General features: G+C 48.1%; 1 protein-coding gene across 10 annotated transcripts in view; it reads right to left on the minus strand.

Annotated features, from left to right (window-relative positions):
• MBOAT2 (membrane bound O-acyltransferase domain containing 2) overlaps nucleotides 1-23,982 on the minus strand; it is a 96,518-nt gene that overhangs the window by 14,531 nt on the left and 58,005 nt on the right. For 3 of the 10 annotated variants that reach the window (XM_066235357.1, XM_066235366.1, XM_066235359.1), the window contains 3 exons: nucleotides 14,876-14,971; nucleotides 4,159-4,214; nucleotides 3,690-3,744 (listed from right to left, as the gene is read on the minus strand). In XM_066235357.1, coding sequence (XP_066091454.1) covers nucleotides 3,690-3,744; nucleotides 4,159-4,214; nucleotides 14,876-14,971 — 207 coding nt within the window. Of the gene's footprint in view, nucleotides 1-3,689; nucleotides 3,745-4,158; nucleotides 4,215-4,338; nucleotides 4,433-6,233; nucleotides 6,554-7,892; nucleotides 8,037-8,101; nucleotides 8,121-14,875; nucleotides 14,972-23,982 lie in introns of those variants that run through there. The other 7 variants (XM_066235358.1, XM_066235364.1, XM_066235363.1 and 4 more) reach the window with 5 other exon arrangements.

Genomic DNA, 23,982 nt, shown 5'->3' on the forward strand with positions numbered 1-23,982 from the left:
GTCACTTCTCCTGTGTGCCCTGACTAGGAATTGAACCCAGGACTTACACATGTCAGGCCAATGCTATACCGCTGAGCCAACTAGCCAGGGTCTGCATGTTCTTAATTTTTAAAACCAGCTCCATATATCAAGTCTGCTGTCTACTAACACAACTATCATGAACAAAAGAACCACACCTGGGGACAGTGAGCAGGCTTCTCGATCATGTTACCATCCCTCTTCCTTGCTAACACAAGAAGCTGTCTCCCGAAAAAGCACCAACACTCTGTGTGGCCAGAGGAGTGGAGAGAAGTCCTCGAACATGTATTTATACTTTTACAAAAACTGGGTTCTGAGAAGACAGTGTTCTCTGTCCACCTGACACTACTAGCTAGGTCACCACTTAACCAGAACTCCTTGTTAATTTCTTCAAAATTATTTTTCTACGTTTCAAAGTATTTTGAACCTTCAGTATTTTCTCTTGAGGACTCACAACTGATGAGAGCAAAATGTTTCCCGCACACTTCCTCCTGCCGTTCTTTCTATGTAATGCTGAGATGGCATGCCTTCTGGCCCTCCCATACCGGGACGTGCCCTGCAACCACAGGCACAAAGGGGTTCCTTGTGCTGGACAACAGAAGTCCCTTTTCAATACCAATTATTTCAAGATCAAACACAATGCCAGCTTATCCAAGCGCAGCTCAATCTTACAAAGTCAAACTATGTATCACAATGTGCAAGAACAGGAGATCATTCTGAACCATGAAATCTGCTGAAATAATTTCTGGCTCAACTGTCATATCAAATGGCAAGTCATTTTGGGAACTGCAGTAGGGAATGATAATTTTTGCCATTAAAATGAGAACCACATATAATTACAATACTTCATTTATGACATTAGTGAAAGATCCTTTCATTCCAAAAACATTTATTAACTAGGTGTTGTCCTAGGCTAAGGCTTCTCAATCTCAGCACTACTGGCATTTTTGACAATAACTCTTTGGGGTGGGGCTGTCCTGGGCACATAGGACGTCCTGCAGTGTCCCTGGCCTCTGCCCATTTGATGTCAGCAGCACCAACCTCTCTGTGTGTGACAACAAAGAATGTCTCCAGACATCATCACATGTCCTCTGGGGGCACAGCTGCCCCCAATGGTGACCTGTTCAATAAATGATGAGGATATACTGGTAAACAAGACAAAGTTCTATCTCCATGGAGCTGACATTTTGATAGGGAGAGGGACAAACTAAACATATGCCATCAGAAAATAATACACATTCTGAAAAAAATAAAGCAGGCCAAGGGTTAGCACATGACAGCAGGAAAGGGGGTGTTCCTGGTGGAGAGGAAGGTCTGTGGTCACTGGGGACTGAGTGAGGGACAGTGGTGGCTACAGGCTCTTTCCAGGCCTTCCATGCCGTGGTCAGAAGTTTCTTAGTTCATTCTCAATTTCAAAGGACCCACTGGAGGATCTGTGTCCAGGGAGGGGATGGTATAAATCAATGCACATTAAAAGGATCTCTGCCTACTGGATGTACTGGGTGGGAAGGACTGGATAGGACAGGAGAGAAAACAGATCCCGGCTGGGGAGCTATTACAGCAGACCACGTAGAAAACAATGCTGGGCTGGGGGAATCTCAGTGGGAATGGTGAGAGGCCAGTCAGGTCAGAGAGGGTCAAATGTCAAAGTCAGATTAGAAACAGAGATCATGGCCCTGGCCGGTTGGCTCAGCGGTAGAGCGTCGGCCTGGCGTGCGGGGGGAGCCGGGTTCGATTCCCGGCCAGGGCACATAGGAGAAGCGCCCATTTGCTTCTCCACCCCCCCCTCCTTCCTCTGTCTCTCTCTTCCCCTCCCGCAGCCAAGGCTCCATAGGAGCAAAGATGGCCCGGGTGCTGGGGATGGCTCCTTGGCCTCTGCCCCAGGTGCTAGAGTGGCTCTGGTCGCAACAGAGCGACGCCCCAGAGGGGCAGAGCATTGCCCCCTGGTGGGCAGAGCGTTGCCCCTGGTGGGTGTGCCGGGTGGATCCCGGTCGGGCGCATGCAGGAGTCTGTCTGACTGTCTCTCCCGGTTTCCAGCTTCAGAAAAATACAAAAAAAAAAAAAAGAAACAGAGATCACAGAAATAGTTATCTTGACTTGCCAAAGTGGATATGCTGTAAGAAAAAGGGAGTTTGCCTGAGTTTTTGCCCTAAGTCACCATTGATAAATGGCACCATAACTTAAATTTGGGGTTACAAATTCAAAATGAGTCCAATTAGCAAGACCGGACATTTTTGCACTGTGCTGTCTCCCACTGCTCAGAGCATAGAGAGCTGGGTTTAATGGGATTGGGTTTTTGCCCAGAGTGAGAGTCAGAGATGAAACAGGAACTGAGTGATAAGTGGGTCACGGGCTTCAGGGGTCTCCAAACTTTTTATACAGGGGGCCAGTTCACTGTCCCTCAGACCATTGGAGGGCTGCCAAATACAGTGGTCCTCTCACTGACCACCAATGAAAGAGGTGCCCCTTCCAGAAGTGCAGTGGGGGCTGGATAAATAGCCTCAGGGGGCCACATTGCGGCCCGCGGGCTGTAGTTTGGGGACGCCTGGCTAGACCAAGGACACACACAGATCGCATCAACCTCCCATCAACTGAGTTCATTCCAGTGTATGTTTACCAACAAATAAAGACTGACTAAAGGGAGTATCAAAGTAGAGAAATTTAAAAGTGGGAAAATATAAGAGGATTCTCCAGAATGCCACACAGGGTCAGAGGCGGACACTAAGGGCAGGGCTGCCTACTGTCACAGACGTCACCTCATTCCTCTGGCAGCCACACGGCTCTCAGTTCTAGATTCCCAGGGAACAAGGTGCTTCAGAAGTTGCTTTCCTTTATGTAAAACACCTATTTGACCTCTAATTAGATTATATTAAGAAAGAAGCCTTCCAAAAAGCAAGCTATTTCTTAAAGTAGTCAACAGAGTACCTATAATAAATGAAGAAGCAGCCTATCCCAGAATGAATTCCTCAAATAAAAAAGTGAGAACATCTTTCCTGGTTCTTCATTATTTGAGAACACCACACCCATGTGCTACGCTAACACACTCAAGCTCACCCAGTGCTTGCCATCATGTTACTGTCTATAAATGGCAGCTGCAATTATTACTCCGAGTCACTACAGGGAAGACAAGAAGACTGCACGGTCTTCCTATCTTCAGGGAGGCTCACGGCAGAGGGAGAGACAGAAAGTTTAGCAGATGGCCTCACAGTACCCAGGAGGTGTACACTGTACTGTGATATATTCAAGGTGCCATGAGACCTTAGCAGAGACGCCCGGGGTAAATGAGGGAGGAGGCTCGGTCTTCATGAAGGAGGTACCTCTAGAGCAGCGGTTCTCAACCTGTGGGTCGCGACCGCGGCGGGGGTTGAATTCCAAAACACAGGGGTCGCCTAAAGCCATCGGAAATACATATTTTACTTAAAAATATATTGTATAATAAATATGTATTTTCCGATGGCTTTAGGCGACTCCTGTGTTTTGGTCGTTCGACCCCCACCGGGTCACGACCCACAGGTTGAGAACCGCTGCTCTAGAGTGACAAGTCAGCTGTGGCCATGAGAGTGTGGCGTCTCCAGCAGAGACAGTGTGGGTCAGAGGGAGGGCTCGAGGGCGGCCGAGAGGATGGGAGGGCGGGCGCGAGCACGGGAGGGAGGGCTTTAAGAGGCACGTACCTTACAGCTAAGTCTCTCTGTGACGGAGTCAGCTCTTCATCCTTTCGAAACATCCCTGAGAAATAAAAACGGGCACTTTCAGGAATTATGATTTCTCCAAGGAAAAAAATGGCATTTTTCCCACTCACATTTTCATCACTTTTCTCATTTGAGATTCATGTTACAATCCCAATTTTAGTAAAAACTGTTTGGTACAACGGGCTCCTTTCTTGCTCATTGCAACACTAGGCCAGTCATATCAAAGGACCACCGCGTGTTCATCCAACACGTTTAGGTCTGTGTAAGACAAGCAACACACACCAAGCAACTAATTTGACTCTTCTTCAAAGGAAATTCCCCAAAGCAACATATTTAATAATAAATGTTATGGCTTTTAACAGGGGCATTACCTTTTACCAAAGATCTCAAGCAAAAGATTAGCTCAATATGATTTCTTTCAATGACAAAAAATTAACGTCTAAATTCTTACCGTCATGAATTTCATAAGCCAAACTAGTGATCTTCTGGGTAATTATCATCATTGGGCTGCGACAAAATGAAAAATAACTATTTTAAAAGAGTGTATTTAAAATAACAGTGATGACGTAGGAAAAAGTTTATTCTGCTTAAACAGTTACAAAATCCTGAAAGTTTTAACATTAAACAAGACCTGGGGCGGCTGCATTGCGGGAGACACAGGAGATGGAAGGGCCTCACTCCACGAAGCCAGAGGAAGGCTCAGCCAGGCCCAAGGCCACGGCGAGCAAGGCTGAGGCCCCGCCCCCACCGTGCCTGGCAACAAGAGGCCAGGCTGGCCCAAAGGGCACCACACAGGCTCCCATGAGGCCAGCACCTGATTCTGACGCAGCAGCTTTTCAAACACCAGGCTGCCTTTTGCCTGGGCTGTACTTAAAGGTGGGAAGTGAGTTGCCAGGAAAGGGGGAACGGGCACATTAGAGGAGTTTGGGAAAGAAATGCGGAACAAAACCAGAGGGCGGAAACGCAGGAGAAAGGAGAAGGGGGCATGCCTGTCTCTCTGGTCCGGGAGCCAGGCCCCAGGACGGTGGCTCCAGAAAGATGCCCCGGAGACAGCCCCTGGAGCCCACAGACCAGGCCACACCATGAAGAAAAGAAGACTAAAGCGTGTTACAAGTAAGAAAATGGCATTATTTTTCCATATTTTATCACCTCTGGTTGAATGGGTAACTTGGAAAAATAAATAAACCCACAAAAGAAAACCACCCAGATACAGTTTTATCCTTTAACTACTACATTGGCTCACAGCCATAAGTACTGAAGAACAATTAGCCATAAGTTATTCATTTATAGGTTTGAAATTTCCTGGCTACAGTCAGAAAATGAGCTCTCTGTGCTGAGTGTGCAGTCACCCTCCATCAGCCGGGAGGGGGGCAGGGCGGGGCTCAGGCCCCAGTGCAGTCAGCCAGCCTTGTTCTCCTCTACTCCGCCTGCCCCACGGCTAGAGCACGGGACTGGTCAGTGTCCACTGCCGCCCGTGGCAAATGCCAGCTACTTTAAACCCTTGCAGGACACTTATCCTATCCAAATCACCAAGACATTTCGTCCATGACTAAAAGGTCCTTGAGACATGGCACTTGATACATGGTTCTGTCCCAAATGCCCATAAGTATCCAGGGCCCCCGCCGAAACCCTCTATCTAACCTAACGCCATGGGCCGTGACCAGCAAGGCCATAGAGGCAAGGAGGGGTACTGTTGGCACACAGCCATAGCACAACAGTTGGATCAATAAACATGAGGTCGCTCTTCTGTATGAATCCTGTAAACCAAAAGTAGAAGTAAATGTGATAGGCTGTCTGAACCCGGAGGTGTTTCCTAAGTGTGGACATTTCTGAAAGGACCAGATGTCCACTAACCCTCCAGACACACAGAGAGAAGAGATGACTTCTCACAGTGTCAGCAGCACCATCAGGGGTCCATGTGAACCGTTCCTTCCCCAGCAATGCGATGTGCAGAGCGGGACCCCGAGGACCCACGGCTCTCTCTCCCCACGGAAATGCAAAGCTCCAGAAACACTGTCAGACGACAGCTGAAACAGCGCCCCCGAGTCAGTGCTTATTATATCCCCCCACCCATTCTCGGGGAGCACTCCTCCGACAGCCTGGCCGCCAAGGTGCTCAGAACACGCGCTGTTGCGGGTGGAGCCGCAGGGCCCTGAACACACCCCTGGGGGTTAGAGAAATGCCCTCCAATCGCCCTTTCCCGGAGGGCAGAATCACTTTCTCGCTCTGCCTACTTCTGTTCACACAGTTCCATTCACCAACCAATTATAAAATTTAAAATTACCTTCCATTCTAAATTCTCATTCCTGTGTCACCTTAAAACATAACAAAAAAAAAACCAAAACAACCCTGATAAAATAATTATTAAATTTCTGTTATCAACTTAGTAACACACTACACTGTTAGGTACCCTTAGACAAAGGTAGGTTTACAGTTGTTTGTATGGAAAACAATGCAATCATGAATAAATAACAAGAATAAACTCAGTGTCACGTGTACCCACAACTGCAAACCGACTTTGCCTACCTGTAGCAGGTGCCCCAGAAATGTGGTTGGTGCTTCCCGAGGGCACGTCATGGCCCGCACGCCGAGTCGCAGCTCAGTCCCCTCTAGCTTCCTTCAAAGGACCTGCACGTCCCGGGCTGCTCCACGTATTGAGCTACAGTGGTCGTCATAAAACCCGTCCTTCCTCCATACAAAGTGCACGAGGTAAGGAGCTGGCAGTCCCTTCACTGTAGAGCCTCAGGCGCCCAGAACGGTGCCTGGCATCAGATATGTGCTGAATAAATATTTTTCAAACACCAAACAAACTGACTCTTCTAAGTGTCGGTATCTATTATTCCTCCCATAGGCTAAATGCTCCCTGCCTCCTGTCCATTCTCATCCGTGCTCGAAGACATTGACCATGCTGTTCTGTAATTATTTACTTCTCGGGTCGCTGCAGACTTCCTGCCTCCGTGACAGCAGGGGCGTGTCCCGGGTAACTCTGCACCCTCTGGCGCTGGCCGGCGCGGGTTCCAAGTGCGGACTAGTTTGCAAAAACATCTCACCACCTTTCTGTCTCCTTGACTGGTGCTCATTAGCCCCGAGCATTCCCTTGGGTTTTAAAAGTGCGACAGTTCCCAATGCCCCTGGTCCAGCCCGTCACAGCGTGGGGCCGGTGGCAGCGAATGTCAGAGTAAAACAGCACAGGACACCATCAACAGGGAGCGACTATGAAGGACTATGTTGTGAAGAGCAGTGAAGAAGCACTACAGGGAAAGTTCGGCAGGGGATGAACAGATTCATGAGAGCGCAGAGAAGTAAACCGGGGGGGAGGGAGATGGAGCCAGGAGTCCAACATGGACCCGCATATGACCAGCAGACATGACAGTGACAGGGGAGTCAGGACGAACCTCAACCCATTACAGCAGAACCCAGTGGGTGAAGAAAGCTCCTCTAAGTGAAAACATTCCGCTATCACAAAGAGGGTAACTGCAGTGACTTTTCTTAACACCTTTTGTTCACAAATACCTATTTTGGTGACAGAGTGACTGCACAATTATTTCACTTGCACCGTACCTGGCATTTTAACTGCCTGTCGACTTCACATCTAGAAGAGCCTCCAATAGTTCATCCCAGGTCTTAGAGTCTGAGATAAATTGATGTGAGTCAGAAAGACCCTCCTGTTGCCCTGGGGTGGGGACTGGTGAATGCGGGTGGAGGAGGAGCGGGCGGCTCAGGACCCAACCCGATTAAGGTCAGGTCCTGGGATGGAGTCACCGGACCTCTATGGCAACGTCACCGTATTGGAGTGGAGGAGGCACAGGGACCTCTCCCATCGGCTCTCTGACAGAAATGAGGAAAAATGGGGATCTGACTGGTCAAAATAAATTCCTCAATGGATGAAATAGCTGCAGGTAACATTTAAAAATACCCATCTGATGTAAAAAAAACAGGAAAATTCTAGACTTCTTGAAACTAAAACTAAGGATACAAATGTTAAACATCTACACGCCTTCATTTTTTCTACAAAGAATGAGAATAATAGGGTTTAGTACTATCACACAGTAAAACTCAAGTGCAGTTAAACATTATTAGAGAACAAATGCTAAAACAAATCACTTTCTTCATCCTTCCATTAACTCAATGCTGAACTCTAATGATCTCTATACATGCCCTCTGCAAAGCAACCACAGAACCTACTAGATCCAGGGTCAGCTTGCCGAGGTATGAGCTACGTGACAACCGGCCACTGCTGACTGTCCACGCTCCGCCATCTCTCAGTACATAGTGCTCTCTCCTTCACACCCAGCAGCACCCATTAAGCCAGATAAACCCCGCGTCCAGACACCAGAGGAACAGCCATGAGAGAGAACAGAAAGGCCGCCAGCCGCCGAGCCACACCCACTCACTCCTTCTCTTTACTCCCGCATTCAGAAAGCAAGTCTTTGATCAGGACGGACCGGGCACCAGGTGCTGGGGACACAGCATGAGTCAGACAGAGTTCTCGCTGTCCTGGAATTGACCCTGTACTGCAGAGAACAGATAATAAATGAACTAACAAGTAAATATAGCCAGTGCCAGGCGCTGCTAAGTGCCAAGCAGTAGAATGAGGCAGGGGGGAGGGGTAGGCAGAGACAGGGTATGGGTAAGAGAGACAGGTAATAAACAGGTAAATACGCTGGACACCAGATGCTAAGCGCTGAGTAGAATGAGATGGGGGAGGGGGTGGCAAGGGTGCCAGGATATGGGTGAGAATTAGCCTCATCCAGGTAACACGTGAACAGAGAACTTGGGTCAGGAAGCAAGGCATGTAGAGGTCAGGGTAAGAATGTCCCAAGAGGGCAGAATGGCAAATTCAGGAGCCCTTGGGCAAAAGCATGACAGGCAGATTGGAAGTACATGAATGTGACCGGGCAGGTGGAGGAGTCCTTGCAGGAGCCATGAGGAGCACAGGCAGAGAAGTGTGGTGGAGGCTGGAGAAGAACAGGCAGAGGGCATGGCAACAGCACAGACGGTCTGACTGCTCTCGAGCTGCCTTAAACTTGAAGGTCAGGCCCACAGGAGTTGGGGATGATTTGATCGTGGACTCAGGGCAGGTCTGAGACAGGCTGCCACCAAGGTCTCTGACCAGAGCAGCAAGTGACCAGGAGGATGGAGCTAACTGGGAAGGAATGCAGCAGAGACAGGAACCAGGAATCCAGCTTCAGGTGTATTTAGTGCGAGAGGCCTGAGACAGCCGGGGGAAATGTGGTGGACAGGCGGTTGAACGTACGTTAGAAACTCAACTCAAATCCTGGCCCCACCATACTCAGTAACTGTGGGAGACGGGGAAGCTACTCAACTTCCCCTCCCCGATTACATATAAAACGGGGAGAACAAGGCCACTGCGTGGATTGCAGAAAGAGCCACGTGCTGGGTCCTTGAACAGAATGGAGACAGAGCAGATGGTAGCAAACACCGGACTGCACCTAGCGGGACACTGGAGGCATGTGGCCCTGTCAGGCTGTGTCTGAGGATGCTCTCTCTCAAGGGAGATGGACAGGACGCGGAACAGTGAGAAGTGTGAAGATCTAGATGAGCAGACTTCAGAAATGTAGAGTCAAGAGAGAGCTTCAGACTGAGAAAATGGAGAGGAGAACCCTCAAACAGGAGTCACTTCACCTGGCCTGTCAGGTCAAGGAGGTCTGGACATGCAGACACGGCTGGGCAGGATGTCCGAGCAGAGCAAAGATATGACTGCAGTTACGTCCAGCTAAGCATCAGATGACTGAGGAGGAAACATCGGGTGAGATGGGAGGGTAGGGCACACTTTGTGGACGGTTTTTAAGGCCAGTGGCCCACAGTTTAGAGTCTTAAGAAAACACTGCGGACTTCTGATCAAAATCGTTACACCACAGTGGTTTGTGAATGGACCTGACACCATGGGAAAAGGCTGGGAGGGTCAGAGGGGGACAGACAAGTCATACTATGTAAGAGATCCATGCACGTTTACTCTTGGCAACTTGAACTACGTTGGTAGTAACCAGAATGTTACTGCAGCTAACCAGAATGTTCCCTCTACCAAAGGTAGGTCAAGGGGTGGGGAGACTCCCACAGGGTGAAACAAGATAAATGGAACACCAGGGTGTAGCGGATGAATAATTCACATCCACCTACCTACAACCGAGTTACCAGGTATACGGGCAGAGGAGGAGAAAGGCGGAGCAGGGGCCTCTTATGTCTCCTGTGTCAGGGGGTACTGAGAGCTATCTAAGCGCAGACTCTCGGCTGAATGAGGCTTTTAAAAAAAGTGAACGTGGCAAATCAGTCACACCTGTGGACCAAATGGCCTGCACCCTTTCATGCTTGACAGGACTGTCCGCTGTGAAAGCACTCGGCACTGAGCAAAGGCACACAGGTGCACAGTATAGCTTAGCCGAATGAATACACAGGAGTGACCGGGAAGAAAATATTTACTATGCATCTGATGCTATCTGCTTAGCTTTAAATATGGTCCTGATTTTTTTCCCAATTTTAAAGTGGTCATTACTTATTAACTGACCAGATCACGAAAATAACTATAGTAGATACCTTAGTCCATACTTCTGATAAGCCTCTTGGTCCCGTTTTCCCTGTTATCAGCATCTCCACTTTCTTTGATATGCGTGGTCTTTCTCTTCATTCCACCTCCCAGAGAAGGCAACTTGAAGGGCCACAGGGTGTTCCACCTCCCAGAGAAGGTAACTCAAAGGGCCACCGGAAGCTGTTTGCATCTTTGAAGCCTTTGCCAATGGTTTGGATCTCACGAATCAGATCCTCCAGGCAAATGAGACCACATTCACCAAGAGACTGAGCAACTGATGTAGTATCAGTTAGTGCAGCTTGTTTTTTGTTGATTTCTCCATAACCACGCTTACAGACCGGTTCGCATACTGACTTCCAGCCTGGGTACCCCCGTGCAGTGTGGTTCCCCCCCCTCCAGCACGTTAAATGCAGCCTGCTGACCTTAGCACGGTGCCGCTGAGGATCTACCGACGGCGCAGAAGCTGCAGCATTGCTCGGGCCTGCAGTTCACGCCGCTAAGCCCTCAGACCCTGACGGCAGATGCCTTCCTGGGTCCCGCAGGTTGCTAGGCGGCCAGCTAGTCTCACATCCCTGCCATTCGAATCCCAGTTCTGATCTGAACCTCTGCCCACTTCCTCAGCATGGTGCTCAGCTTCGTCACACACACGCTTCCTCCTCGCCTTCCAAAGTGTTTCTGGAGCAAACTTCTTTCGCAGTGATTGGATCAGCTCTGCACCATTTTCCCACTTTCTTGAGCATTTCTGGTGCAACAGGAGGCTGCTTCTTCTCTGCGGCAGCCTCCACGGAAAAGCGCCATTCTCAAGATATCGGTGGGGAATTATGTCGTATGTACCTCTTTGGTGAATCCAAGAAGCCATCCTTTTGGCATCACAAAAAAATCAACAGATTCCAATCAGAGCTCATGTTCAGCCAAAAATTTGTCCATGCTTCCAGCAACACAGCCCTTCTCCACACAGGAGGCAAGCACTGGCCTCTGTTTTCTGTCTCGATCCCATTCACTGAGGACTCCGGAGCAGCGCTCCACGCGAACTCATGACTGCACTGTTTCTAGGCTGTCCGCGCACTTCATGCCTGGCCGCCGTGACCGGTCTGGTCCCATGCTGGTCCCAGTGTATGCACATGGCTGCTTCACACTCATTTCCCTCCAAACCCCACCATGAACCGCAGTCACACCTACAGACCAACGTGGGCAGAAGGACCATCTTTTCGACACTGATTCACCACCTGAGGAGACGTTTCCCCAGCTGTCTTCTCTTATGTCCCGTAGTCAAGTTGTAGTTTTCCACACAGAGGTCCCACACATTTCTTTCTACATGCATTCTTAGGTATCTCACAGTTTCTATTGCTTTTGAAGCTAAGATCCTTTTTCTATTATATTTTCTATCTGATTATTGCTGACGTAAAGGAAAAATACTTAATTGTGTACACTCTCTTGTGTCCATCTCCTTAAAGCTAACCACTCACAGCTTTTCAACCTTGCCGCACTAAACAAACCTCTATTAACAGGGTTCCCGGCCTGACCTGTGGTGGCGCAGTGGATAAAGCGTCGACCTGGAAATGCTGAGGTCGCCGGTTCAAAACCCTGGGCTTGCCTGGTCAAGGCACATATGGGAGTTGATGCTTCCTGCTCCCCCCCTTCTCTCTCGCTGTCTCTCCTCTCTCTCTCTCCCTCTGTCTCTCCCTCTCCTCTCTAAAATGAATAAATAAATTAAAAAAAAAACAGGGTTCCCTTCATCTAATCGTTTAAAATGTACCTTGAGCCTAACTACACACATACACACACACCCACACGCACGCACACACGGAATAAGTTTGCCATGCCTCGTGCCAATAAGACCTCTCGCAGAAAGCACTCCTGGGTGATTCCTCAGTAAGAGTCCGGCTTTTCTTCTTGTGCTTCTAGTTTTTGGACAACAGACAGGACCACTCAGCACAGAGATTGGGTCTCTTTATGCAATGCTATCTTCTTCAGCAGCCAACATTTTGGATGGCTATTATATTTACCCTAATCAGGACCCAGTTAGGGTCCTTTCTGCTATAACACACTCAGAGTTTCTAACTGCCTAGAGATTCCAGCCTGCTTGCATGTGGCTCCGTTTCTCTCCTGTGTCTATCATAAAATAAGAGAGTCCTTCAGCTTATCTCTGCCAGGGTGGCCCCTTTAACTAGTCTAACATTTATCAGTTCACTGGCAATGGTCAAGTGTTATGTGCTAGTGGATGAAAGTACATGCTGAACTTAAGAGTTTTATCTCAGGTTGTCCATCTTTAAAATGCAATGTTGTTTTTTTCACACATCTTTAAATATTTAAGTAAAATTTTAAATTTCAGCAAAATTCTTAAAATCCATGTCATTAAAGCTGTTTTATTATAAACATGCATTTTCACTTTGAATGTAAACTACCCTCCATCTACAGAGTCACGTGACTTGTCTTTTCCAACAGGACATGAGCAGAGGGTATGAGAGCCGCTCTCTGCTCTCCCTGCCCGACACACCCCTCACCTGACCACAGGGGACTCTGACACCTGAAAGAGGTACAGACACCAGGAGGGAGCTCGTGCCCTGAGTGATTGTGTGGATGGAGCACAGGCTCCCTCCCTTGAACTGTAATGTGAGTGAGAAAGACTTTTGTTATGTAAAGACAGTGAAATTATATTGTTTTTTTTCATAGCAGGTAGCCTATCCCCAGCTAGAGAGCTACTAACAAGAGTTTATAATAGCAGATAAAGAAAACAGAAGAGCTAATGACCCAGAGCATTAATTACTTTCTAAATCTGGCATTTAAAAACATAAGCAGCGCCATATTTGTTAATGAAATATTATATGGAATACCAAAATATAAACTAAAGAAACATAGAGCAGACAGGGCTGAAGGAAAATAGCAGCTCGATCCCTGTCTGCTCAGCGCCCCTGGTGTCTGCCTGCAGTCCCAGGACTCCCAAGCTAACCTGAAAATTCAGGACTTTATAATACTGTAACAACAAACTACAACTAATAATAAGTTAGTTGCTACTGGTCACATTTCTATCATCAAAATGCATAACTGCATTTATCCAGAATACCCTTTCCATTGACATTTGATATTAAATACTTAACTTAGTTCTTATTTAATGCCACTCTCTGTTAAACATGAGAGATACCATGACAAACAAGACCAGTACAGTCGCTGTTCTTAGGAAAATTAAATTCCCTAAGTGGTTCTGATTCTTTTGAATGTATACAACTCGTTCCTATTTTCATGATAGACGGCCAACATGTGACCTGGGTGACTTCTTCGCATTCATAGAGATTGTCAGAGTGCCCCAGTATATTTATTGATCTTGCTCATCGACTAACTTTTTTTTCAAGAACACTGATTATTTGTAGGCTAGATCACAAGCATCTGTTCTCATTTCAGGTGTATTTCTCAATTCTATTCAACATGTTGCTAATTTGACTAGATATTTCTTTCATATATTTAATCAGTTTTGCTTTGGCTTGGTGGTTTGTTCTTTTGCATGCAGTCTCCTTTCATCCAAGCTTATTTCTTAAATCTGTTTAATAAAAGTCAAATCCATTTTAATCTCATTAAGGAGAAAAAGAACTTCAACCTCTGAAATTCTCCTGTTTCTCAGCAGGGATTTTGGCCTAGGTTCATACCCCTTTGGTCCATCTCTACTGTGGAACAGTTTTTTTCATAGATACTATGACTTGCTTGGTTTCATGTTTTCTACTGTAGTTATTCTTAAGCTGGACTTCCTAGCCAGTAGCAGTCCTGTCCAGACGACTTAAAAGCAGGTCTTCTGTATCTGGTTCAGTAGAGAAAGCCGTCAGGCTTGACACAGAGAAAACAGAGGCTCACCTTTAACTTCCCCACCCGGGACCAAGCTGTCAGCAGATGTCCCTTTTATAAAGACAGTGACCAAGTTAGTTCTTAAGGACTTGGGCTGCATTTATCTCATGACAGGCACTCAGTCAGTTTTGTCAGGGGCAGTGAGAACCACAAAGGGACTAAGTCCCCTGTGAGGGAACGAAAGCCAGAGTCCTTTCGGCCACTCGGCTGGATGCTGGACACAAGAATGCAAGACACTCCATGAAAGGGAACTGCAAAGAAGTCAGACGCATGTGCAGGGGTCCTCCCCAGGGAGGCAGACAGCCGAAGGGAGCCCAAGGACCTCTGGTCCAGAGAGAGCCCCACAGGAGGTAAGAACAGGTGATCAGATCTTATGCCGGAGCTGCTGAACGACAATACAGAAGGGGCTCGGAGAACAAGGAAAGAAAGGGTAGCAAGGACGCAGGCTCAGGGGACTGGGTTGCAACAGCTACAAATGGCTGCAGGAATTTCTACTGAAATTAGGAAATACTTTCACACTATCAGACAGCCATATAACAAATTTAATTGCTATATATTTAGAATATTTTAATCTAAAAGGATAGGTTAATTTCATGACTTATATAATACTATAATCTTTTATAAGACCATTTTACAAGAAGAAAATTTCTAAATTTACAAAAACTCTTCAACTAAAATGTTTAGTAATAGCTTTTAATTTGAACTACTAAATGCAGCTATATATTGTCCTTTAATCAACATGTTAGAATAGAAAAAAAAGGCTACTAAATCAAAGTTTTCATCTTACCCTGAAAAATCAGCAGAATATTGTCCATAATCAAAGATATAGACTCTAGTAATTTGGCACACTATGAGGTATCCCAAAGCAAACACAAAACAATATCTGGAAAACAAAAATAAGCCAGATTAGTGAAAATAAAAGATTCATTTTGTTAAAGAATACATTTAAGTAATTTATGAACTATTTGATATGGTTTGAAACTTCCGTGTCACTAGATCTACTCCCCAGGCTTTGTTAAATAAATGATAAAAACCCTTCACTAGTTTCTCCTTCAGTCTCTTCATCTCTGTATCATCTGCAGTGGTAAACTCATCCGGTCCCCACCCTCACGCAGTTTTCCTTCTGGAAGGCCTCCTTACACCGAACTCTGTATCTGAAAGTCACACTCACAGCACAAAACTGTGAGCACTAGTACCTGTTCTATTCATTCCTCCTCCTCACTAGAAAACAAAATATAGCACAAAAATATCTGGCTAAAATATACATTTAATAAAGTCAAAATAGGATTTTTAAAACTTGTCCTCAACATTCTAAGTTTCAATTGGCCCCCATGTCTCTACAAAAAATATGCTCCAGCAGGGTTTCTTTCAACTCCTGGTCTGCCAGAAATTTCTTCATACAATATAATCTTCTTACAACATCAGGGTGGTTAACTCTTTTGTGGACCAGTACCAAATTTCTGGCGGGCCAGCACCAGTCCACAGACAGACAGTGTGTCTGCCTGTCTCAGAGGCCAGCAGGTGGCTAGCCGGAGCCTGTGCTCAGACCCCTGCCAGGGAGGCTCGGTCTCTGCCGTGCACCTGTGTGGGTTGGCGAGCTCCCTCACTGGGCCGCCCGTTTCCAAGTGGGTCCCAGCGCTCCCTGTCTCCCAGGCCCCCCTGGGCCTGGAAGCAGCCCCCAGCTCTTCAGCCAGGGCTGCGCAGAGACCCTCTCAAGTCCATCCATGGCTCTCTCCCTTCAGGGTCCCTCTCTCCTCAATGCACGGCCCCTGCCGCCTGGTGGGAGAGCTGGTGCCGCTCTTGGCAGCCCCCGCCCAGGTTCTCAGCCCCCCTCCTAATCCAGTCAGCTCTCAGGGTAGGTCCTGCACCAGCGGAACCACCATGCCAAGGAACGAAGAATGTAGGTTACCCCAGGCAAGAACACCACAGACTCCCAGTTTCTACTCAGAGGTCAGCAGCTTTTTAGGAATAAATGCTTCTCAAATTGTTATTTTGTTTTTGGTCCATTTCCAGAGCCCTAAAATCCTTTTAACAAGTTGATCCAGTTTTATAAACTGTTTGGGGGGAAATTTTTGTCCACCTCATCGCTCTTTTAAAAAGTTTCATTCACTTAAATGGGTTTTCTTTTTTTTTTGTAGGCTGACATGGGACCATTATTTCTTATCCACTAAATTAAAGTTCCAACACAGATCTAAAAAATCAGAAACTTATACCCATACCTAGTGACGTGCTGGTGGCAACAAGAGGTGGCCAGACGCCCGCCCCCCGCCCCCGCCCGGGAACAGGAGCCGAGCTGGTCAGTGGGAGAGCATCTCTGTGTGTGCTACTCAGATAGAAGGATTGGAAAACACTTTTTAAAACCACCTTCTTTACCAGCAAAAGACATAAACACCATCTTCACGCAAGAGTCAGAGTTCCCTCTCTCATTCCCAGCCACTTTAGAATGCCACTGTGCCCGCGGGAAAAAGTGACTCCCTCTCCAGGGTCCCTGCTTGCGTCCTTCCCCAGGTCCTGATGTCTGTGACCCAAGTGTTCAGTTCTTCCCTGGAGACCGGCAGGGGACCGTATGTCCCCCCACAGCACACAGATGCTCCGGGGGTCACCTGTCCCACCTATCCGACCAGGTGTCCTCTCAGCTGGAGCAGAGCTCTCAATGGGTTACAAATATAACAGGAGTTGTGAGGGCTGCCGGTAGCTCCTTTACAAAGACTCATTCACAAATAAGAGGAATAGGGGCTCAGCTGTCTTTACCAGACCAGACGCAAATGCTGACACTGATCCACAGAGTCACTCAGGTCCCTCCTGTTCTCGCTTTGTTTACAGATGACAGAAATGAACCAGACCACCCTGCTCTTGTTTATTTAACCTTTTTACAAAATCCAACTTCTGTTCCTACACCTGGCTTAGTGACACAATGAAGTCACTTAATTGTTCTTTACCAAAAAAAAAAAAATCCGAAGTTGATTCAAATTGAGTTTTGGCTTGGTAATAAGCCAGATTATTTTATCCTTCAAAACATAGACTTGAGGCCCTGGCCGGTTGGCTCAGCGGTAGAGCGTCGGCCTAGCGTGCGGAGGACCCGGGTTCGATTCCCGGCCAGGGCACACAGGAGAAGCGCCCATTTGCTTCTCCACCCCTCCACCGCGCTTTCCTCTCTGTCTCTCTCTTCCCCTCCCGCAGCCAAGGCTCCATTGGAGCAAAGATGGCCCGGGCGCTGGGGATGGCTCTGTGGCCTCTGCCCCAGGCGCTAGAGTGGCTCTGGTCGCAACATGGCGACGCCCAGGATGGGCAGAGCGTCGCCCCCTGGTGGGCAGAGCGTTGCCCCTGGTGGGCGTGCCGGGTGGATCCCGGTCGGGCGCATGCGGGAGTCTGTCTGACTGTCTCTCCCTGTTTCCAGCTTCAGAAAAAAAATGAAAAAAGAAAAAAAAAAAAAAAAACATAGACTTGAACAGTTTACATCCAGACTTAAGGTCTTTGCTCTCTTTCTCTCCAATGAGGTGGCAGCAGCCTCCCCAGCAGATGCAGAGATGCAGGTCTTCGCGAGGACCCTAACTGGCCTGCCCTGTGGCAGCGCAGTGAGTGGAGTGCTGACCTGGAATGCTAAGGCCGCCAGTTCAAAACCCCTGGCTTGCCCAGTCAAGGCATATTCGAGAAGCAATCAATGAGCAGCCAGAGTGAAGCAACTACAATCTATCTATCTCCCTCTCTCTCTCCCTCCCCCTAAAATCAATAAATAAAAAAATCTTTTTTAAAAAAAAAAAAGACCATCACCCTTTGAGATTGAGCCCAGTGACATCACTGGGAACGTCAAAGCTAAAATCCAAAACAAGGAGGGCCCTGATCGGTGCCAGTGACAGCTGGAGGGTGTGTCCCCTCAGCCCACACTACTCAGTCCACCCTGCACTGGGCGCTTCGTCTGTGGTGGCATCACTGAGTTCTTCCCCAGCTCGCCCACAAGTACAGCTGCAACATGGTGAGGTGCCCCGAGTGGTACACCCACCCGCACCCTGTGTGGTCACCTGCCATAAGAAATGCGACCACACCAACAGCCTGCACCCCGAGAAGGTCAATTAAGGTCCCTCACCGGCCCCTCAGCCCACAGGTTGGCCTTCTGCTTGCACTTTGTGGCTCTGGGGCCGCAATACAGCTTCCCTTTCATTGAAGAAAAAAAGATTTAAGACCTTTGGGTCTAATGCAAAATATCATCTGATTAATAGTCTCCAATTCTGTGTCAACACACAGAAACAAAAATGTAAAACTTTTAATAGCATCAAAAAAAACTACATTGGCAGATAATGTAATGATAGAATCTTTGGGCAACTGAGACACAATTATCCACAAAAAATCATCCAGGTTTCAGCCTCACGTAGCTGCTAATAAAGCCAGGACGCTGAAGAAAAATATTTGGAAAAAGCTTCACATCCCCCTACCATTCCCCAACTTAGAGACCTGGGGCCACTCCCAAATGGGAGACTGTTCCCAGAGGCGCATCTTAATGAAAGGTCCTGGTCCCCCCACCCACGCCACACAAAGGATCACTCGCCTTTCTTCTGTTTTCCTGCAGGGTGAAAAAAGATTTAGGGGAAAGCAGAAAAGGAAAAAAGGTCATTTGATGAATTCTGTCAAGGTCTCAAAAACAAAGGCAATAAGAAAGACTGTGAACTCAGCTCTCCATAACCCATACTTCGGCTTATGATACAAAAGCAGGACTGAGAAGTAGACCCTGCCACAGATGAGCTAAGCCAGGTGGGTCAGGGCCTCTCAGCGCCGGGGACCTGGAAGAAGAACCCTCTTCAGTCTGCCCCCAGGTGTTGGCCTCAGAAAACAGTCAACTCACAAGCTGAGCTGATTCAACTGTGTGCAAACACACATTCCAATCAGTTAGCACTTGTAGGGTGGTTCTGAGGACAGAATTGATGCAGCTCAGTCCCCCACCTCTCGGGTCCCAAGTCCTGGGGGCAAACTAGAAGAGCTCACGGGCTCAGGCACGGAGCTCACCAACCCACCCCAGGGGCTCCATACCCTGCACCCACCGAGTGTGACACTCCTATGTGCTCACATCTTAACATCTCTGAGCTCAAGACCCCCCTCTCAACACTGATGGCATGTACTCCTTCCTAGTGGTACATAAAATAATGGCACACATTATAATCAGTGACATCTGGCATTTAATGAAATACAGTTTATGTCATTTGATCTTCACCACAATCCTAGGAGGCAGGTAGTATTATTACTACTGACTGATGGCAAGGAAACTGAGCTGGAGAGGACAGGAACTCAGTGTGACAATGCTCTAAGCAGGTGAGCAGGAGAAGGCTCTGAGTCAGGGTCTACTCGGTGTCGCCACGCCTGTGAGCCAATCCGCAGGCACAGTGTCACGCAGGAAGTGCAGGGGGTGTACAAGGTGCAGGGGACTTGTCCTATCAGCAAGGGGGCAGGGGAGAGGGCTGCAGCCCAGAGGTCACGTAGAAACAGGACTCTCAAAGACCAGGATGAATTCATGCAAATACAGAGGAACCAATTGTAATAGCATTTGTGTGTGAAGCTACAATGGTTCATTACAGCTAAGACTACCTCAGCTGAGGATTGAGAGCTGTCACTCAAGTGGACAGAAAGGCAGGGCAAAGGCACACAGCCACCAAGCCATGGAGCCGCAGAGCCACAGGGACCCATGGGGAGACACAGGGAGGTACAGAAAGCCATAGGGACCCATGAGGAGCCATGTGGATCCGCAGGGACCCATAGGGAGCCATGAAGAGCCACCGGAAGTTGCAGGGAGCCATTGGGAGGTGCAGGGAGGCGCGGGGAACCGCGGGGAGCCACAGGGGTGCGGGGAGCCGTGGGGAGTTGCGGAGAGCCACAGGGAGGTATGAGGAGGTGCAAGGAGCCACGGGGAGGTGCAGGGAGCCATGGGGGCACAGGGAGCCGCGGGGAGTTGCAGGGAGTCGCAGGGAGGTGCGAGGGGGTGCGGGGAGCCATAGGGAGGTGCGGGGAGCCACTGGGAGCCATGGGGAGGTGCAGGGAGGTATAGGGAGCCATGGGGAGCCACGGCAGAGTATGAAGCAGAAGACAGCCAGGGGCAGACAGAGGTTTCAGAAGATCATTCGGGCAGCAGAGAACAGGACAGAGCAGAGGGCAGGGCGGCCAGCAGGCAGACTGGTGTGAATCCAGGTGAACTAACGGGACAGGTCTGGTGCAGCAGAGCTGTGGGGAACCCGAGTAGCAGGAGGGAAGTCATAACAGCCGAGGCGTGCTTACTACATGCCAGGTGCTGTTTTCAACCCTTCCAGTTGAAAGGATTGAAAGTCAGTTCTTGGCGACGGCTAGATGTGGAGGTGAGAAGGGAGAAGGGAGGGTTCTCAGCGGCCAGCCCGGCTGCTCAGATGGAGAACGATGTCAGAAGGAAGTGTGAGCGAGGAAGACGGGACCTGCACCCAAGGCGGGCTGGTGCCAGACATGCGGCCGGTGGGGAGGGGAACAGCACGAGAAGGGCAGCCAGCAACCCCATCTGCCCGGCATACATCAGCTCACATCTCCTCCTTGGAGTCACTATCCCTCCTCCTCCTCCTTCCTTCCCGCTACTTCTCAATGCCTTCCTCTGACTCTTTATCTCCCAGAAAGGATGGAGTGAATGAATTGAAAGGGGGCTAAGATTCAGCCTCGTCTTAAGCAAAATGGCGGAGAGAACTGAAGGCACCAATTAAAACGATGTTCAGAAGAACTGAGTGTTAAGGGAAGTGAGCAGTCAGGAATCTGCCGTCGCCCCCGCCGTGTGGGGGTCTCCCAAACACTCAGCTGTCTGAGCACAACAAAGCTCTGTGTCCTTCCAAGACTGGCCATTTGCCTGCTGGCGTATGGAATGACAGAAGGACGGGCTGCCAAGTGCTACCACGAATGGCAGAGATGACAGGCTACAGAAAGGCGAGGTCAGGAAGTCACTGGCCGGGGGCCTGAGACGGTATGGTTGGGACCGGCATCACCTGCAGCACCGCTGCCAGGAGCTCAGCTCGTCTCTGTCAGACCACCGCACCGCCAGGCACATGGCCCGTCGTGACGGCCCAGCGGGAGCGGGGACAAAGGGAGCAAGGGATGGGGAGAGCTCCGGTCCAGATGCTGTGGTCTCACCAGCTCCAGCAGCTTCAGGATTCAGAAGCAGACTGGCACCAGACGGGCGGACAGGACGGGCACAGGCACAACAGAACCTGAGGACGAGCATGGGCGACTTCGATGATAGGCTGGGAGGTCTTTAGATCCTTTACCCTCTTAAAAATGAAGGAAACCATTGGGGGGAGGGGACATGGGGGGCGAGGTGGAATGAGAGGGTGGGGGGAGTTATATTTGGTGAGACACTTGAATCTATGTAAACACAAATTAAAATCATAAATAAAAATTTTAAAGAAAAATTAAGGAAACCAAAGAAGCATAACCCACCAAAACAACCATCATTAATAAACTGAGAACTTATAAAGAATCTGTTAACTCAAGAATAGTGATAATATGCCAATATAAACATTTTAATGAAATATATTTTCAAAAAAAAAGATTAATGAGAAGAACAGCACCGTCTTCCACTACTGCAAATCTCTTTACCGTCCGAATGAACAGAAAACAGCGGAATTCTGTTTCTCCTGCCACAGTACACACCGCGTAGCCCCTGGAAAGTCATGTCTACCCATGAGACAATGTAGTGACAAGGACGGTCATGTCTAAGTATTATTAGGAAAACAGTTCTGACCTACTACCTCCTAGAAGGATATCAGGGGTTGCCAGGGTCTGTGGACCATACTTGCAAACTATTGATTCAGAATAGTGGTTTTCAACCAATCAGGTCTATAATCTTCATACCACATCCGGGTGGTTAACCCTTTCGCGGACCTGCATGAAATTTCTGGCGGTCCAGCACTGGTCCATGAACCGGCAGTTGAAAACCACTATCTAGAAGATAGTGGATGACAGCCATTTGGGGGAAAAAGAACAGAGCAACCACTGAAGCCCCAAGGCTGGGAAAGATGTCATGGGGAGGCAGGAGAACTTGCCCTGGCATGCCAGCGACACGGAAATGAAACCAGACGTCCAACCAGGCAGGCACCTTCCTCGTTTTGTTTTTGTCCATCTGGTGGGGGAGGGAGGAGGTGTGTAAGCCAACAGAATCACGGATGTAAACCTTCACTCAGTAAGACTCAGTACTGTAGGAAATACTTCTACTAACACATGTAGCTTCTGCTAGGGACATTGAGGGTAGGGAAATAGTGCAACTCACTGATATACTTAATGGCTCTTACATGTAGCAGTGGGCATCAAACGAAGCCCACACAAATTAAAAAACTAACCAGAGAATTAGAATGAAGAGACTTAGCTTCCCAGTTCAGTGTGCACTATATGACTTGCATCCACACCAATGAACAAGGAAGGAAAACAACCTCAAAATGAAACGGGAAGGACAGCGAACATTTCCCATGGAAGTGGCATGTGACAATGAGGCCAGGGAGATTGCTGCCTGGGGCTTTCGCTGAGAGTGTGGCTTCACACTGAGCCTGCTGAGGACCCGATGTGGGGACAGGGGGCGGCTCTCACTTGAGTCCTGCCCCTCAGCTGAGAGGCGGAGACAAGAGGACGCCAGCAAGGAGCGGCCACAAGAGTCAGAAACGCACATTCACATTGACATGTATCCGACACAAAATCTGTCTTTTAAAAAATGTTAGCTCTTAAGGGTCAAGTAGCTACTAACCATAGTGTATTAATAATTAATGTTGTCTGTTGTTCTTTAGGGAGTTCACCTTACTTGTTTCTTAGTTTATATCTCTCTCCCTTGTTGGACTTTGTTTTCAATTCTTTAAGACATTCTAAAGCTCCTGAGAAAAAGAGCTTTGCATATTAGTCTACAATAGTTCTCTGATCACTCAAGTTTTGAAAGGAAACAATGTTCCAACAATGCATGAGTTCTCTGCAAGGTTTTTTTAAAACATGAAAGGCATCGGCCTGACCTGTGGTGGTGCAGTGGATAAAGCGTCAACCTGGAAATGCTGAGGTTGCCGGTTCGAAACCCTGGGCTTGCCTGGTCAAGGCACATATGGGAGTTGATGCTTCCAGCTCCTCCCCCCTCCTCTCTCTCTGTTTCTCTCTCTCCCTCTCTCTCTCCTTTCTAAAAATGAATAAATAAAATTTAAAAATAAAATAAAATAAAACATGAAAGGCAGACAGTGCCCAGCCCACCAGACACTGTCTGCTACCGTCCTCTGAAGGCAGGTCCTGCTGAGGCGCACACACGCATAGCCCAAGGTGAATTTCCATGGGGGGGGAAAAAACTGCAACCCCATCTCCTTCCTGGGCATTCAGCTGAAGTGAAAACTCAGTCTGCACTACTGAAGAGATGCATAGGCTTGCCGGCTGGGGTCTCCTCTCACCGAAACGTGGGGCAGTGTTTCTGATTGTCAGATAATTCTTCTGTCACCCTATGTCTTCCCATAACTGCTCTAAACAAGAGCTCTTTAATCAGCTAGCAGCGAAGAGGTCAATGTTCTTCTTTCCTACACAAATTAATTTATCTAAAAGTATTTTAAAATTCTGTTCTCAGTCAATTGACATTAAAACAGAAAAGTAAATATTTATTATGCATTTTGATTAATATCAACTCAGGCATAACACAAAAGCCAGGAGAAATCTCAAATAAAGGGAGAGATTTTAAATATTAAAATTACTATTATTCACATTATTTATTTAAAGGTTAAAACCTTTTAAAAACATCCCAACACTGTATTTTAATAAAGACTAAGAAAAAGCCAGCCCCAATACCATGTCTCAGTGGTTCTTGTTATTCTTTAAGAAAATAAACTAGGCCCGACCAGGCAGTAGTGCAGTGAACAGAGCATCAGACTGGGACACAGAGGACCCAGG

Source organism: Saccopteryx bilineata, chromosome 6 (genome assembly GCF_036850765.1).
Source record: "Saccopteryx bilineata isolate mSacBil1 chromosome 6, mSacBil1_pri_phased_curated, whole genome shotgun sequence".
In the NCBI taxonomy this organism is placed as follows: domain Eukaryota; kingdom Metazoa; phylum Chordata; class Mammalia; order Chiroptera; family Emballonuridae; genus Saccopteryx; species Saccopteryx bilineata.